The 14,489-nt window shown below is 35.6% G+C and overlaps 1 protein-coding gene across 2 annotated transcripts in view; it reads left to right on the top strand.

Annotated features, from left to right (window-relative positions):
- Positions 1-14,489, top strand: part of Glra3 (glycine receptor alpha 3) — a 251,344-nt gene that overhangs the window by 185,316 nt on the left and 51,539 nt on the right. For both annotated transcript variants that reach the window (XM_032918805.1, XM_032918806.1), the window contains exons 6-7: positions 10,114-10,251; positions 12,717-12,931. In XM_032918805.1, the coding sequence (XP_032774696.1) occupies positions 10,114-10,251; positions 12,717-12,931 (353 nt within the window). The remainder of the gene's footprint in view (positions 1-10,113; positions 10,252-12,716; positions 12,932-14,489) is intronic.

Raw genomic sequence — 14,489 nt, forward strand, 5'->3', positions numbered from 1 at the left:
GGTGAGGTAAACTTAAGATGTATTTGAGTGTGCTCTAAGATCCCCACCCAAGACCTGATACAACTGATGGGACTGGTTTTGGCCATTGTCTGTACTTTTACCCTTTTGAGCAACCATGATCTAAGACCCTCATTTGTAGGATCTTTCTAGCTGTTTGGGAAGAGTCCTCACATTCCAGAGAATTTTGAAGTCTCTGTGCTATTTAAAAAAAAATGCCTACACAATTTTATGCACTCTTAATAGTTCCAGATGTCCTATTCTTCAAAACATATCCAACCTTAGATATCTAAGCTTAGTTAGAGGTTTCCCCCACCCCCTCAGGCCAGAGTCATAAATTTTTCCTCACATAGTGATTTTGAACTCCAGAATTATATCAGAGAGTACTCAGTATAATTAAACTTTCATTTATATAATATCTATTTCTATCTTCTTCATGAAATTTAGTCATTATGGTGAAAACACTCTACAAGCAAAATAAAGCTTTTGTATCTACCTGTTATAAATCATCATACAATTAGAAATTAGTGGGTGAGAACTCACAAAGAAAATGTACCCCATAGATGTACATTATAATAAAATCAGATAACAAATATTTCTAATAATTATTTAGCATGTGTTAACTCTCTAAAATAATGCTGGCATAATTTAAACCACGGACTGTTTAGAACCTCTGGTTGATTTGCATTTGCAATGGTTAATTAAGACTCATTTTAAAAACTAAGTCTTCTGGATGTGATATTTTTCAGTGATGTGAAAAATATAAAATAAAATAATAAAATAGCCTAGGAGCATTATATTAGTATAATTGTTCTCACAGTAATAGATCAAAGACTCTCATAAATGTGAATTCATTTCAGTCAATAGCTATTCTGGCATGTAACTTAATTATTTTCAGTGATGCAGAATTTTGTAGCCACTTACTTCTAGTTATGTGAATATTTTGTGGCACAATAGTTATTTATATTTTCATTATATATGATATTGTATGCCTATTGTGGATGTCATCACCTATGTTTTGTCTTGAGAATATTCTGTTTTGGTTAGGGATTTAATAAAAATTTTAAAGTAGGAATTATATGTATTATTCCATATGAAGGATTTTTGTGGCAATTACAGAACACTAAATAATTTACACTAAGATTTAGATTTTCTTGCACTGTGAAGTATGTTTCAGAGTCTGAAATTGGTTCCCCCAAAATGCTGATTATTTGCACTTCACCTGCACGTCTCCAAAGGCTTATAATGTTAGGCATTATATAATGCCCATTTGGGAGAGTAATTAGATTCCACTTGATAGTTTTATATTTAAATCTATTTAATCATTTTTTTAATTATAAAACACTATGAATAGTGTTTCAGGATTCTTTTCAAACACTTCCTGAAAGAAGACCCTCCTCTTTAGCATCAAAGATCATTCTTCCCCTGGATGTTCATAGCCTAGGCTATGTCTTTCAGAAGTGATAGTCTGAAATATCAAGCATAAGAAATCAGAGCAAGAAATGCCCAACAAAGGAGAAGAAGAACCTGTAGAGACCATATCCAGAGGTTAGACAAAGCCCCCAGTTGGGGCATGGGGCCACCTGCTCACCTCCAAACTTTTTAACCCAGAATTGCTCCTGTCTAAAGGAAACACTGAGACAAAATGTGGAGCAGAGACTGAAGGAAAAGCCATCCAGAGAAAGTCCTACCTGGGTATCCATCCCATATACAGACACCAAACCCAGACACTACTAAGGGTGCCAAGAAGTGCATGCTGACAGGAGCCTGATATCGCTATCTCCTGAGAGGCTCTGACAGAGTCTGACAAATACAGAGGTGGATGCTCATAGTTAACCATTGGACTGAGCACAGGGTCCCCAATGGAGCAGTTAGAGAAAAGAAGCTAGAAGGAAGGAGCTGGAAGGAGCTGAGGGGTTTGCAATCCTATAGGAAAAACAACAATATCAACCAACCAGACACCCCAGAGCTCCCAGGGATTAAACCACTAACCAAAGAATACACATGGATGCACCTAGAGCTCCAGCTGCATATGTGGCAGAGGATGGACTTGTCTGGCATCAATGGGAGGGAAGTCCCTTGGTCCTGAAGTGGGAGGGGGGATAGGGGATGGGATAGTGGGTTTGTGGAGGGGAAACTGGGAAAGCGGCTAACATTTGAAATGTAAATAAATAAAATATCCAATAAAAAAAGGGGAAAAAAGGAAAGAAAAAAACTGAAATCTCAGCAAAATAAATGCAGCTACTTTCTAGTCTCAGCTCCGGACATTTTGAGCTTCCAGTTACTGACACATTGATTGTCTCACAGTGCATCTCTTTGGTGGGAGATGAGGCCCATGAAACAGCTTTTTTTATAAATTTGAACCATTATGAGACTTTGAACTTCTGCAGGCACACATGGACTGTTTCCCCACCACATGAAGTTTTCCAAGGAAGTAGTCAGGCGATGTCCTCCTATAACCTGACCTACTGCAAAAACCCAGCTAAGTACCTTTTTCTCATTAAAATGATCTAGCTCATGGTCTGATCTTTTTCCAATTTTATCTGAGATCTCTCACAGGAACTTTTAACACTGCATGTTCAATGAGTTCAAACTCATGATAGTTTGAGGTTATTGTGATTGATATTGAAGAAGACTACACTCATTTTATTTGCACCACTAGCCCAAACAGAAAGAGGAGAGACCTAAAGTAATTCTAGTCTTCAAATAACATATAAGGAAAGCTGTGAGTCAGTTATACCAGCAAGCTGAATAGAAAGTAAAAGTCACTTAATTTAGCAGACTTACAAATTTAAATGAAACCGCATGTTACTGTGTGAGTTATGGAAAAGAATTTAAAATCAAATGCGCAAATCATAATTTTTTTTTACTTAAATGTGTTTTGACATAACAGTTGTTCCTTGTCAAGTTAATAAAAGTGACTTGAGAAATATTTCTCCCAGCAAAAATCAGTATGTGCCAAGAGCAAGTATTTCCTTCTGTTTTTTTTTTTAATCCAGATGTTGATTAAGAACACAAGAATTCACAAAGTAGGTCAAACTAGAAATATGTTTCTGTCTGTCTCCTAAAAAATATTTGAGAGAGCTAAACCAAAAGTTTTTCTGCCTTACTTTCTTAAATTAAATCTAAACTTATAATTCTTCAATATATCTCTAGGATCTAATTGAACTTGAACATATTCATGGCTCACCATAGTCTCCAGTTGAATAAGTGTATTCTAGATAAATAGAATTAACAGATCTACACTGTTCTACCAACTGGTACCATGGTGTGTGTTTTTGTACTTCAGAATAACTACCAGTTGAGGATCACAGTAAAAGTTGCTTTTAAATTGTGTTAAAGTTATAGAACAATTTTAATAGAGAAAGTTCACAATCATGTGAACTTCTTCTACACAAGACCATTGTATTTCACAATTTGTACATTTTTGTCTTTTAACAATTACTTAATTTTTTCTTTACTTTATAAGGACATGTTCATGTCAACTTTAAATGATGTGATAGTGTTTACATTTTTCATTTACTCAAGATATTACATTGAAGACATATTTGTTTTACTTCCGTTAGAGAGAAAAGTCTATAGCAGAGAAAGCAATTGGAGAAAAGATCGTAAGTGGGATAAGAGGTAAATTCCCAGTAATAATATTAGAAAATAAATTTTTCAAGTGTCTAATGAGCAATAGTATGGAAAGAATTCTGTTGGGATTGATAGAGATATCCCCTAAATCAGTATGGTGATAAGTAGATCAGAGAAAATTTGATAGAATGGCAAAGACTCCAGAAAGGTTACAGGGAGTTGAAAATAAAGTATTTGTGTTCAATTTCTCTTCAGTTATTCTGAGACTGATTCTCCCTGTCCAGTGGCATGAGCCAACACAGGCAGCCATATAATCTACGTCCACGCGACATAAGATAGTGAAGCGAATAGATAAAAAAATATATAGGTAGATTTTTGGGGGGGTTGACTGAGTAGAAAAATAGATAAACTGAGAGACAAGAGAACATATTTTTGGTTTGACTTATTATTGTTGTGTTACTTGGAAATATTCTAGACTTTCTACATGGTCCCATAGAGTCCCATAAACTCAGAAGTGGTAATTTCAATTCTTAGCTCATACACCAAGGGGTTTAAAATAAAGAACTTCAATATCCTGGTGTTTGGGAAAGGTTAAAAAATATCTGAGAACAAAGACTGAAGACTAATTCAGGGGACATAAGTGTTCCTTAGATGTTGTATCTTAAATTGTTTCTCTGTTGATTCCCTGCTGATATGGCGACAAATGAAAAACCAAAGAACATTAGTACTAATAGAAATGACCATTCATGTTACCAATTTCAGACATTATTAGATGCTAGCTAGAGCCCAGTCACAGAAGAAAAGTCATGTATTCTCTAGCAAGGTTAGGAAACAAAATCAATCAGGAGCAACAACAAAAGTCTACACCAGGTGCAGCCAGGAAATTCATTGCTCTATTCACCTGTGAAGGGACCTAATATTTTTCCTCTTAGGAGAGGATTATTTTAAAAGCAGAAGAACAACAAAGAAAATACTTAAACTACTGTACTCATCTACTATTATTAACTGAAAAGGTTTTAATTGGGTGGATAGATTTTTAAGGAGCTATAATCCAATTTTCAATAATTTCCCAAATTAAATCACATTCATGTGGGTTCAAAGTTGCAACATGTGTTACTAAATTTCAACTTGTTAACACTGTCTATTGATCCTGCTGGATAAACTTTTTTTTCCATTGAGAAAAATAACATCTTCTTGATCAAGAAAAGGGAAAATAAAACAAACCAAAAACATAAAAAAACCTTCCTTTCACACTTAGGTATTTTGTGGTTGTTTTCCTTTTGTAGAAAATAGCTTTTCCGCCTCTAATAAGATATTTTAATTAGGGTTTACCCTCCCTCTACTCCTGGATCCTCCCCTCCTCCTCTCCCATCCTGATCTAACCCCCTTTTTTTCTCTCATTAGAAAACAAACAGGATTTGAAGAGATAATAATAAAATGAAATGAAACGAAGCTAATATATCAAACTAAAACAAAAAGAATAAAAAGAGCCTAAGAAAAGGCACATGAAACTGATATAGATGCAGAGAGCCATTGATTACACATTCAGGAATCCTACAAAAACACGAAACTGGAAGCCATAATATGTGTATGCACACACACACACTCACACACACACACACACACACACACACACACACACACACACACACGCGCGCATGGACGCATGCATGCATGCACGCGCGCACACACAAGCACACGCACACACGCACAAGCACACAGGACTTGTTGAGTAAAAAAGAGACAGAGAGAAACAGAGAGAAAAAATTCAATAAGAATAAGATATAAAACAAACTAACAATAAGAGAAAAAACAGTCACGATACAACATGAAACAAGGACTTCCAATAATTCTGAGTTACTTTTCTTCTGGACATCTAGTGCTGGATATGCAGCCTCTTTTTAAAAGTAGTTTGTTTTCATGAGACTTCCTTAGCTAAAACTACTTTCTGTTTTGCAAGCGGTTGTCAATTGGAATTGCTTCTGGGTTAGGAATAGAACACGTGTCCACTTCTTTCAGCTCTTAGATCCCATCTGGTGCAGATACTGCAGGCACATGCAGATGCTGTCTTGTTCTCTGTGTTCATGTTCTCTTATACTTGTCCCATTTTCCCTTATGCAGGATTCTCTGAGGCTTGTGGGGACATTTCATTTGATGGACATTCCATTTAAACCTGAGTGTTCCAAGGTCTCCCATTGTCTGCACAATGTCTGGCCATGGTTCCATCTGCTGCAGGAGGAATCATCTCTAATGGTAGCCGAGTAAGGCACTGATCTGTGAGTGTAGGAGAATGTTTTATTGTAGGTGTTTTTTGCCTTGTTTTTTTAGTATATTTGATTTTATCCTAAGCCCTTGGGCTATCTAGTCTCAGCTTCTTGATCACTCAAAGGACTTAGTAGAAAATTTCTTCAAACATCTAGTTTTGGCTTGAAATTTCAGAATCTATTATTCACAGCAACTATAACCAGTTTCCCTTACCGTAGTGCATCTATATCATGAATATTTTTAATAGTGGACAGTTAAGTACCAAATAATTACCATTCATATAGTATTTTACTTTTCAAATAAAAATGATGTGCAGTCCCACAGAACAAGAAAAGGACTGGTTAACTTTGTATTTTGTAATTAGAGATGTTCCTTGAAGGGAACCTTATATTACTGATAGAAGATTATGTATATGTACACACATACACTCATATATACATATATGTAGGCTGCCCACTTTACCACACAGACTACAAAGGATCAATCTGAGCTAAATTAGTACTTGTTACTAATTCAAGACTCAAGGACACATTTGAAAGGACATTGCTTTTCCCACAGGGCATTTACTACTTTATCAAACATGGGCATATTTAAATGAAATGACATTCTTCACTGAAGGATCTGACACTTAGAAAGAAACACAGGAACTTTCAGCATAGCCAAGTGCCACTGCCTGTATTTATGTTAAAGCTTTACCCGCCACTGTTTCAACATCAGAGAAAATATTTCAACAATGAAAAATACAAATAATCGGTCACTGTGACCATGAAAGTGCTTTAGGACTTGTGAATTTTATGAAAGGATCAGGCTAGTATTGTGTTTATAAAGCACTATTTTGTGAAGTCGCTTCATGTCTCGAAGATGAACAGAGCTATTGTAGAACTAGAGTTTTAAAAAGGTTACTCATTGTCAGAGTCCGGATGTGCAGGGCCGGACGTGCCTGAGGGAGAGCCAGAGATAGGACTTGCCGGACCAGCTACCAGCCCCAAGGACACTGACCATCCATAGCCACCCCCTCCCCTTCCTTCACTCCCCAGAAGTGAGTCATCCCCCTGAGTGAGATGAGCCACCCTACCCGCGCTGCTGAGCTGCTAGATAGCACGTACTCCTTACTGATGTAATTTCGCGCCGAAAGTAACTGTGCACCATTTGAAATGACCAATCATGTGTAACCACTGGAATGCCCCTAATATGCTCCCCTATATAATGCTCCCCTATATAAACCCCCGAGTTTGGAAGCTCGGGGTCGATTCCTCTGTCTCCTGTGTGAGATACGTATTGACCCGGGATCCCGCTAATAGGGATCTCGTTAATAAAAGCTACCTCTTGCTGTTACATCAAGACCGGTTACTCGTGATTCCTGGGGGCACCCCACCCCGCGATTGGAGTGAGAGATTCGACTCCCCATTTAGGGGTATGCTCTTTCACTATTACTAATTTCTTTTACAATTCTTGGTTGCCTTTAACTTCATTCAAATAAATGAGCTTTTCCTTTATCCTGAATGTTTCCACTTTCTCTTGTGTTCTTCATTGTGGCAGGTGGTGTGGGGGGAGGGAGGTTCATTCATTGTTTTCAAGGTCCAACTGAAATGGGACAGAATGACTTACCTGCACTTGGTCCTTGATAAATACTTGTTGAAAAGCAAGAATTGAGACATCCATTTGCAAGTTTCGTCATAGTCATCACATGAAATCTTTTGTCAAGTTTAGATGAATAACTTTGTTTCTTACATAAATTATTTTTTCATTGTGAGATTATTATACAAGACAAATAAATTTACCACGTTGCTCTCATTGCCCAATATATTTCCCTAATATTTCCAAGCTTCTATAAACATTTGTGATCCCAAGGAAAAGGATATTAAAACACTTTGAACTCTGTGGAAGAGAATCTATTAAAAGTCTGTTTGAAGGTTTATTGAGGCAACAGTGTCATTAAGTGTCCTTAAGCATCCATTAAGTTACTCAGAACTTAGGAAATTCTCCGTAAGTGTGGCCACCTCATTATTTACCTTCTGCTTTCAAGTTTAAACATCCTGTGAGTAGTAAATAAGTATACAATAACACAGCTGTAAAGAGCCCATTTATAGATCACTTGACATGAATAGTTCCTCACCACAATAACAAGTCATATGTGATCCTATAAAATGGAAAGAGAAAATTTAGAGAATGACTTCCATGGAATTTCAGGCAGCTTCATTTTATAGAAGATTTTACAAAACTTTATCACTTCAAAACTAAAGGAGGGATTGGCTTGTTTTTTCATTCATCTGTCTGAATTGGTACAAAATTATCTCAAATATTTGTCTTCTATGATTCTCTGTATGAATTATAAGAGACATGCCTCATCAGGCAGCAGATAAAATTGGTGCTTGCTTTACTGTCTTTAGAGCATTGAGAAATGTGCATTTGTATTGTCCTAACACAGAGAGTTGTCCAACACACATTTTAAAGGACTTATGGATAAAAGTGAATCATTATTTTATTACCAATCCAATCACTATTAATTTGGGGTTTCACTGAGATGTTATTCTAGTTTGAGTAAACCAATCACTAAGTTTAGAGCAGAGGTTCAACCTGTGGGTCACATATCATAAATTCACATTATGATTATATGTGATTCATAACAGTAGAAAATTACAGTTATAAAGTACCACAAAAATAATTTTATGGCTTGGGGGGTCACCACAATAGGTGGAACTGTATTTCAGACTTGCAACATTAGGCAGATTGAGAACCACTTAGAGAATAATCTTGTAGTTGCACATCTATCTTTGTACCAAAATTCAGACATGGTACCCTTCAATTTGGATGGCTATACGAACTCTACCAAATATTTCTTGCTCCATAATGAGCCAAGAAAACCGACAGCACCTGTAAGAACTCATTAGTAAATCCTTTTCCTTTTCTATTGCTTATTTTATTTATTTAAACTTCAACTGTTATCCCACTTCATGGTTTCCCCTCCTCAAACCCCCATCCTATTTCCTTCTCCCCAACTTCTATGAGGTTGCTCCTCGACTCACACACCCACTCCCACCTCACCACCACCACCCCCAGCATTGCCCTATGTTGGGACATGGAGCCTTCACAGGACCAAGGGCCTCTTCTCCCATTGATGCCAGAGAAGGCCATCCTCTGCAGATGGAGCCATGGGTCCCTCCATCTGTACTCTTTGGTTGGTGATTTAGTCTCTGGGAGCTCTGAGGGCTCTGGATGGTTGATATTGTTGTTCTTACACCATCTAAACAGGTTTGATCACTGATACTCTTATCACTACTGTCCCCACTGCCCATAGAGTACATGCCTAATTACCAATTGTACCTCTACGGTTAGATAAAAAAACCACTCTCTCCGGAAGACTCTGAGAAAGAGTGGAAAGTGATGAGCTACCCTTTTACCCATTTCCCAAGCTATCCACAAAAGCTGTGTCAAATCTTTCCATGAAAATTTGGTACAAGCTCCTCTACACGCAGCTCCATAATTTACCAATTTAACTATTTGACATAGTTTGTGGGTCACATCATGTTTCCTTCCTTTTTCTAACACTGTCGAATTGACTAATCAGAGTAATAACAGCCATGTTCACATTCACTTAGACTCCTCTACTACAATAACACGGAAGCATAAATTCCATTATTTTTCATTTGACTGGGAAAAAACAAAATTCTGCTTATGTTAAGCCCCTCCAAAGAGAAATACAACACCTTAATGTAATAAAAGAAGCTGACTCGGTGAAAAATTCATTTGTAAAGACGATGCTGAACTAATTACTCCTGTGCCGAACTATTCCATGTATACTTTTTAATCATCTCTACCAAATAGAATAGCAAGCTTGCATTTTAAGATTACTTTGCTCATGTGAGAAGCTGGAACAGAGAAGCAGGTAAATTATCTAAAGCAAGGGAAGCATCAAGCAATAAGAGTTTCCAGAGATATTTATACTTTAACTCAGGTTCAAACCAGGGACTCTATGGCCTTATGGTGTAGTCTTAGAAATTAACATAGTAAAACAATATTAGAATTTCCTGAATTAATCTAAGAGCCTCTCATCTCCAAGAAAGAATAAATACTCCCTGTCATTTTGTGTTCTAAACCTATACATTGCTGCTGATAGACTTGTATGATATGGGATCAAATAATGCACTGTTCAACTGATTGACTCAAGGTCACACTGATCCTCTCATCCCATGTGACTGTACTGGAAGGTTTTTAATTCCTTTTTTTTTGAATGTTTTCCTTTGGCTGTAAACATTTGTATAATATTTCATCTAGTTGGGTACACGATGAATGATCTCATTTTCGAATGGCAAGATGAAGCACCAGTACAAGTGGCTGAAGGACTCACTTTGCCTCAATTTTTGTTGAAAGAAGAAAAAGATTTGCGATACTGCACTAAACACTACAATACAGGTAAGGACAGAGAATTTTTCTCCATGCTTTTGACTTTCAGTATAATGATTAAAATTATAATGTGTTGATTTTAACTGTTTTAGCTTATGAAGTATAAAATTAATCATTTCAAAACATATGAATTTTTCACTCATTTTGTCTGGTCATATGTGATTTTTATGAGGTGGAAAAAATTCTTGATGCTCAGTTTCACTTGAAAATTCTTTATGAAGCACCACATAAGTGGGTAAAATAATGATTACAAATGATTCTTTATTTCTATAGAAAAACAAATTAAACCATTTTTGGAAGTAAACATTCTATATGCTAACAAAAATACTTGTTTTAAATAATGACAATGTTTGACAAATCATGTATGCCAAAACACTATTCTAATTTCTATTTTCTTTTTCTTTTAATATTTTTTATTAATTTTTGTTTTCACTTACTTCTTGAACTGACAGAAAAACCTTATGTCTCAAGTAGATACTATATTGAACAATGAACACCAAAAATTAAGAAACTCAGTGTGGTATTTGTACCCTTGTGAAATCTAATAACTTCACTTAACTGTTGTGGGCTATTCCCAAAACCCTTCTCAAACAACGATGCCACTTAACTGTCCACAACTCAAGTTTCCACTCAGAAAGATGCACATATGGCCTGATGCACAGATGCTCACATTAGCTGCTACTTTCAACATTTCATCACTGTGAAAGCATGATTCATCTTGGCCTCATCATTTTTCCAGAACTGTGGGCTCAGTTACCATCCTATAAAGTCTTCAGTCTTCCTTATCTCCTTAACTAACTCACAATATCTGATTTTGTAAATTACCATATTCAATTCACAGATGAAGGTTTTAGGTAATTTTTGAACAAGAACAAGGTTAACATCTCAGCATAAAATTAAAGAAGACAAGTCAATAACATTGCCCTAGCTCATTTTTCTAAGGATAGATTTCTTTTAGGAAATGTTGAGAAGCGCTCTAGAGGTGGTAAATAGAACTGTCATCACAGAAGACCGTAAATTTGCTAGTTTAAAACAACAAAATTTCATTTCTCATAGCTCTAGTAGCTAAAGTTTTTTTTTTTTATTTTTTAAATTGGGTATTAGCAAATTATGTTTTCTCTGGAGGCTCTGGGGAAGGTTCCTTGCTTGTCATCTTCTTAGCTACCTATTTCTGACAATTCTGGGCATTTCTTTTTTTTTTTTCTTTTATTGGTTATTTTCTTCATTTACATTTCACATGTTTTCCCCTTTCCCTGTTTCCCCTCTGGCAATTCCCTACCCCATCCCCCTCTCCCTGCTTTACTTATAGATACATCACTTTAGTTTCCATAGTTACATGCTGACCTCTGCATGCATCTGTGTCTTTGTAGCCAAGTATCCCTCATTCTATAAGGACAACAGTGATATTGGAATAAATTTGGACTTGGTTGTGTCTTCATGCCAATCACTGGTTCATAAATAAAGTGAAATTCACAGATTCTCCAAGGATGTAAATTTTAGACACATTCAACATAGAACATAGCTGACACTAAACATCATATCAGAGAGAATTTTGATGATATGGGTCAGGAGACTCATCTTAGCAGAAAGTATATTTGTATTCCTTGATATTGCAGCTCACATTTCTGAGTACTTACCGCAAGCAATTGCTTCAGTAGTAATTTTCTAGAAGACCTAGTTGTCTAATATTTATTTAATGCAGAAGATGAAAGTATGCCCAATGTATCAAGGCTCAAATTCTTATAGAAACATCTGGTAATGTCTCTATTCATATATGTGATTAATTTGTCTCATATCTTAAACTTGGTTTTATGTTATTGCCCTAGCATGCAAGATTCCTACCTGTTTTTCAGTGTAGGGTCATATACCACATAATTCCATCTGCATGTGAAAGGAAAAATAACACACACACATACATACACACAAAATCCACTTTTGTAAATGTCTGGTGTTGCAACAAAATAAAATTATTGGTTAATTATTTTCACATACATATTAATTACATATCTAGGTGTCAAGGCACATGCTTTTAATCCCAGTACTTGGTAAGTAAAGGCAAGATGATACCATAAGTTTGAGGCCAACTGGGATTAAATAGCAAGTTCCTAGGCCAGTCAGTAGGAAGATCTATTCAGTGAGAAAAAAAAAATATATATATATATAGAGAGAGAGAGAGAGAAAGAGATATAGATATATAATTGCAAATATCTCAAAGTTTACTTCAGGATTATTTGAACATGAAAATAGGATTACAAACTATTTTAGAAGAGTTCATTCCCTTGTCAAGTTGTTTCCAGATGCATAGGATAAAAAAATCAAAAAAACTAAACCGAATTTGAATATTTGGCTTAATGTTCCTTCACTTTAGTAGAAAAGTTCATATAATAAAATTGTTATTTCACTTAAGTCCTGTTTGATATCATAACAAAACCTGACCTTTCTTTAATTGTTGCATTCATTTTATGAACAATTAGGAAAGTTTACATGCATAGAAGTACGATTTCATCTTGAGCGGCAAATGGGCTACTACTTGATCCAGATGTACATTCCCAGCCTTCTGATTGTCATTCTGTCCTGGGTCTCATTCTGGATTAACATGGATGCAGCTCCGGCTCGGGTAGCGTTGGGTATCACCACTGTACTTACGATGACCACGCAGAGTTCTGGATCCCGGGCTTCTTTACCAAAGGTAAGTGTCCTGAGTGTCCAGTGTTTATGCATTGGAGCCCTACATGAAATGTTGATGTCACATTGATCAAGATCAATTAAGATATTTGCTATTCACTGTTGATTTGTTTTAAAAGCACCAAATATTGCAAAATGAAGCTATAGGTAAAGGGAAGTATTCTATAAATCAATGATGCCTGCTATTCATGTAACGTATATAATGATTTCTTATTTACATATTTGCAGTCATCATAGGTACCATGGACTTTTTTGTATCTATATATTTAAATGTTTAAAATATATTGAAAAATTAATTAAATTGATCTGCATAGCAATTTTAAGTGCTGGTATAATGCATAGATATGTGTTCATATATGCACAGAAGTAACCTTTTCATACTATTTTCTTAATAGATGTTTAAAACAAAAACTAATCTACTGATAGCTGTATGTGTTGGTATTGCATTACTAAAACTACTTCCTTCCAGGAAAACCTTATAGCAATTACTCCCCATCAAGAAGTGCATCATATTTCCATAGTACTACAGCCATTCTGGTGAGCCTGACTTCCAGCTCTCAGCAGTTATAGGTCAATAGGCAAGAGTGTTTACCTAACTTAATAATTTGGATACATGTTAATCATCCAGAATTAAACTGTTTACTGTACAAAGACTGTGAAAGCTTCAATACCTTTCTTAATGAAATATACTGAAAGACAAGAGGTTTTGTTTTTCTATTGAAAAAGAAGAAAATAGAAAATTATTCTCTTCTTATAAGCCTATTTCTAAAAAGTATCTATTATCGGAAGAAACCATCTAAAGTTTCCAGCACAATAACATTACTTTTCTTATTTTTATTATAATAAAGTATTGTTAGCTTCTCAGAAATGTTTGATGCTGCACCTGCTACTTGACATAAATTATAAACGCACACATGATCCCCTGAGTGGTTTCTATGAATGAATTCTGTTTAATTAATTATGTAAAAATCCTATGAGTAAATAAACTGATTAGAAGATAGTGTATCATTGCAAATGTTACAGAGAACAGGAAAAATTGATGCTCAATAAAGTATTAATTATCATCTTTTAAAAGTAAAGTTTCTCTTTATTTTTTTGTGAATATGGATTAATGCCACATTCACATTTTTACTGGCTCCAACCTCAAAATGAAATATCATTACATGCAAAAAATAGAAAAAGTACATATGTTTACATTGAATTAACATCATAACTACCCTAATAGTATTTGAACAGAATATTCACATAGATCTCAAGTTTGTTATGCATTTTAATTGTTATCAGCACTAATCAGCAAAGTTTGTGATGGGTATATTTTATTATTATTATTGTTTTACACTCCAGACTTTATTTTCCTCCTGGTCCATCATCTGACTATTCTTCAGTCAGTATATCCCCTTACCCCCATCTCTACCAGGATATCCCCACCCCACCAGACCTTTAAAATCCCCGGGCCGGCAGTCTCATTAGGGTTAGTGCATCTTCTCTGACTGAACCCAGACCAGGGAATCTGTATATTTGTTGCGGGTCTCATATCAGCTGATGTATGCTGCCTGGTTGGT

This window comes from Rattus rattus, chromosome 13 (genome assembly GCF_011064425.1).
Source record: "Rattus rattus isolate New Zealand chromosome 13, Rrattus_CSIRO_v1, whole genome shotgun sequence".
NCBI classification, from domain to species: Eukaryota; Metazoa; Chordata; class Mammalia; order Rodentia; family Muridae; genus Rattus; species Rattus rattus.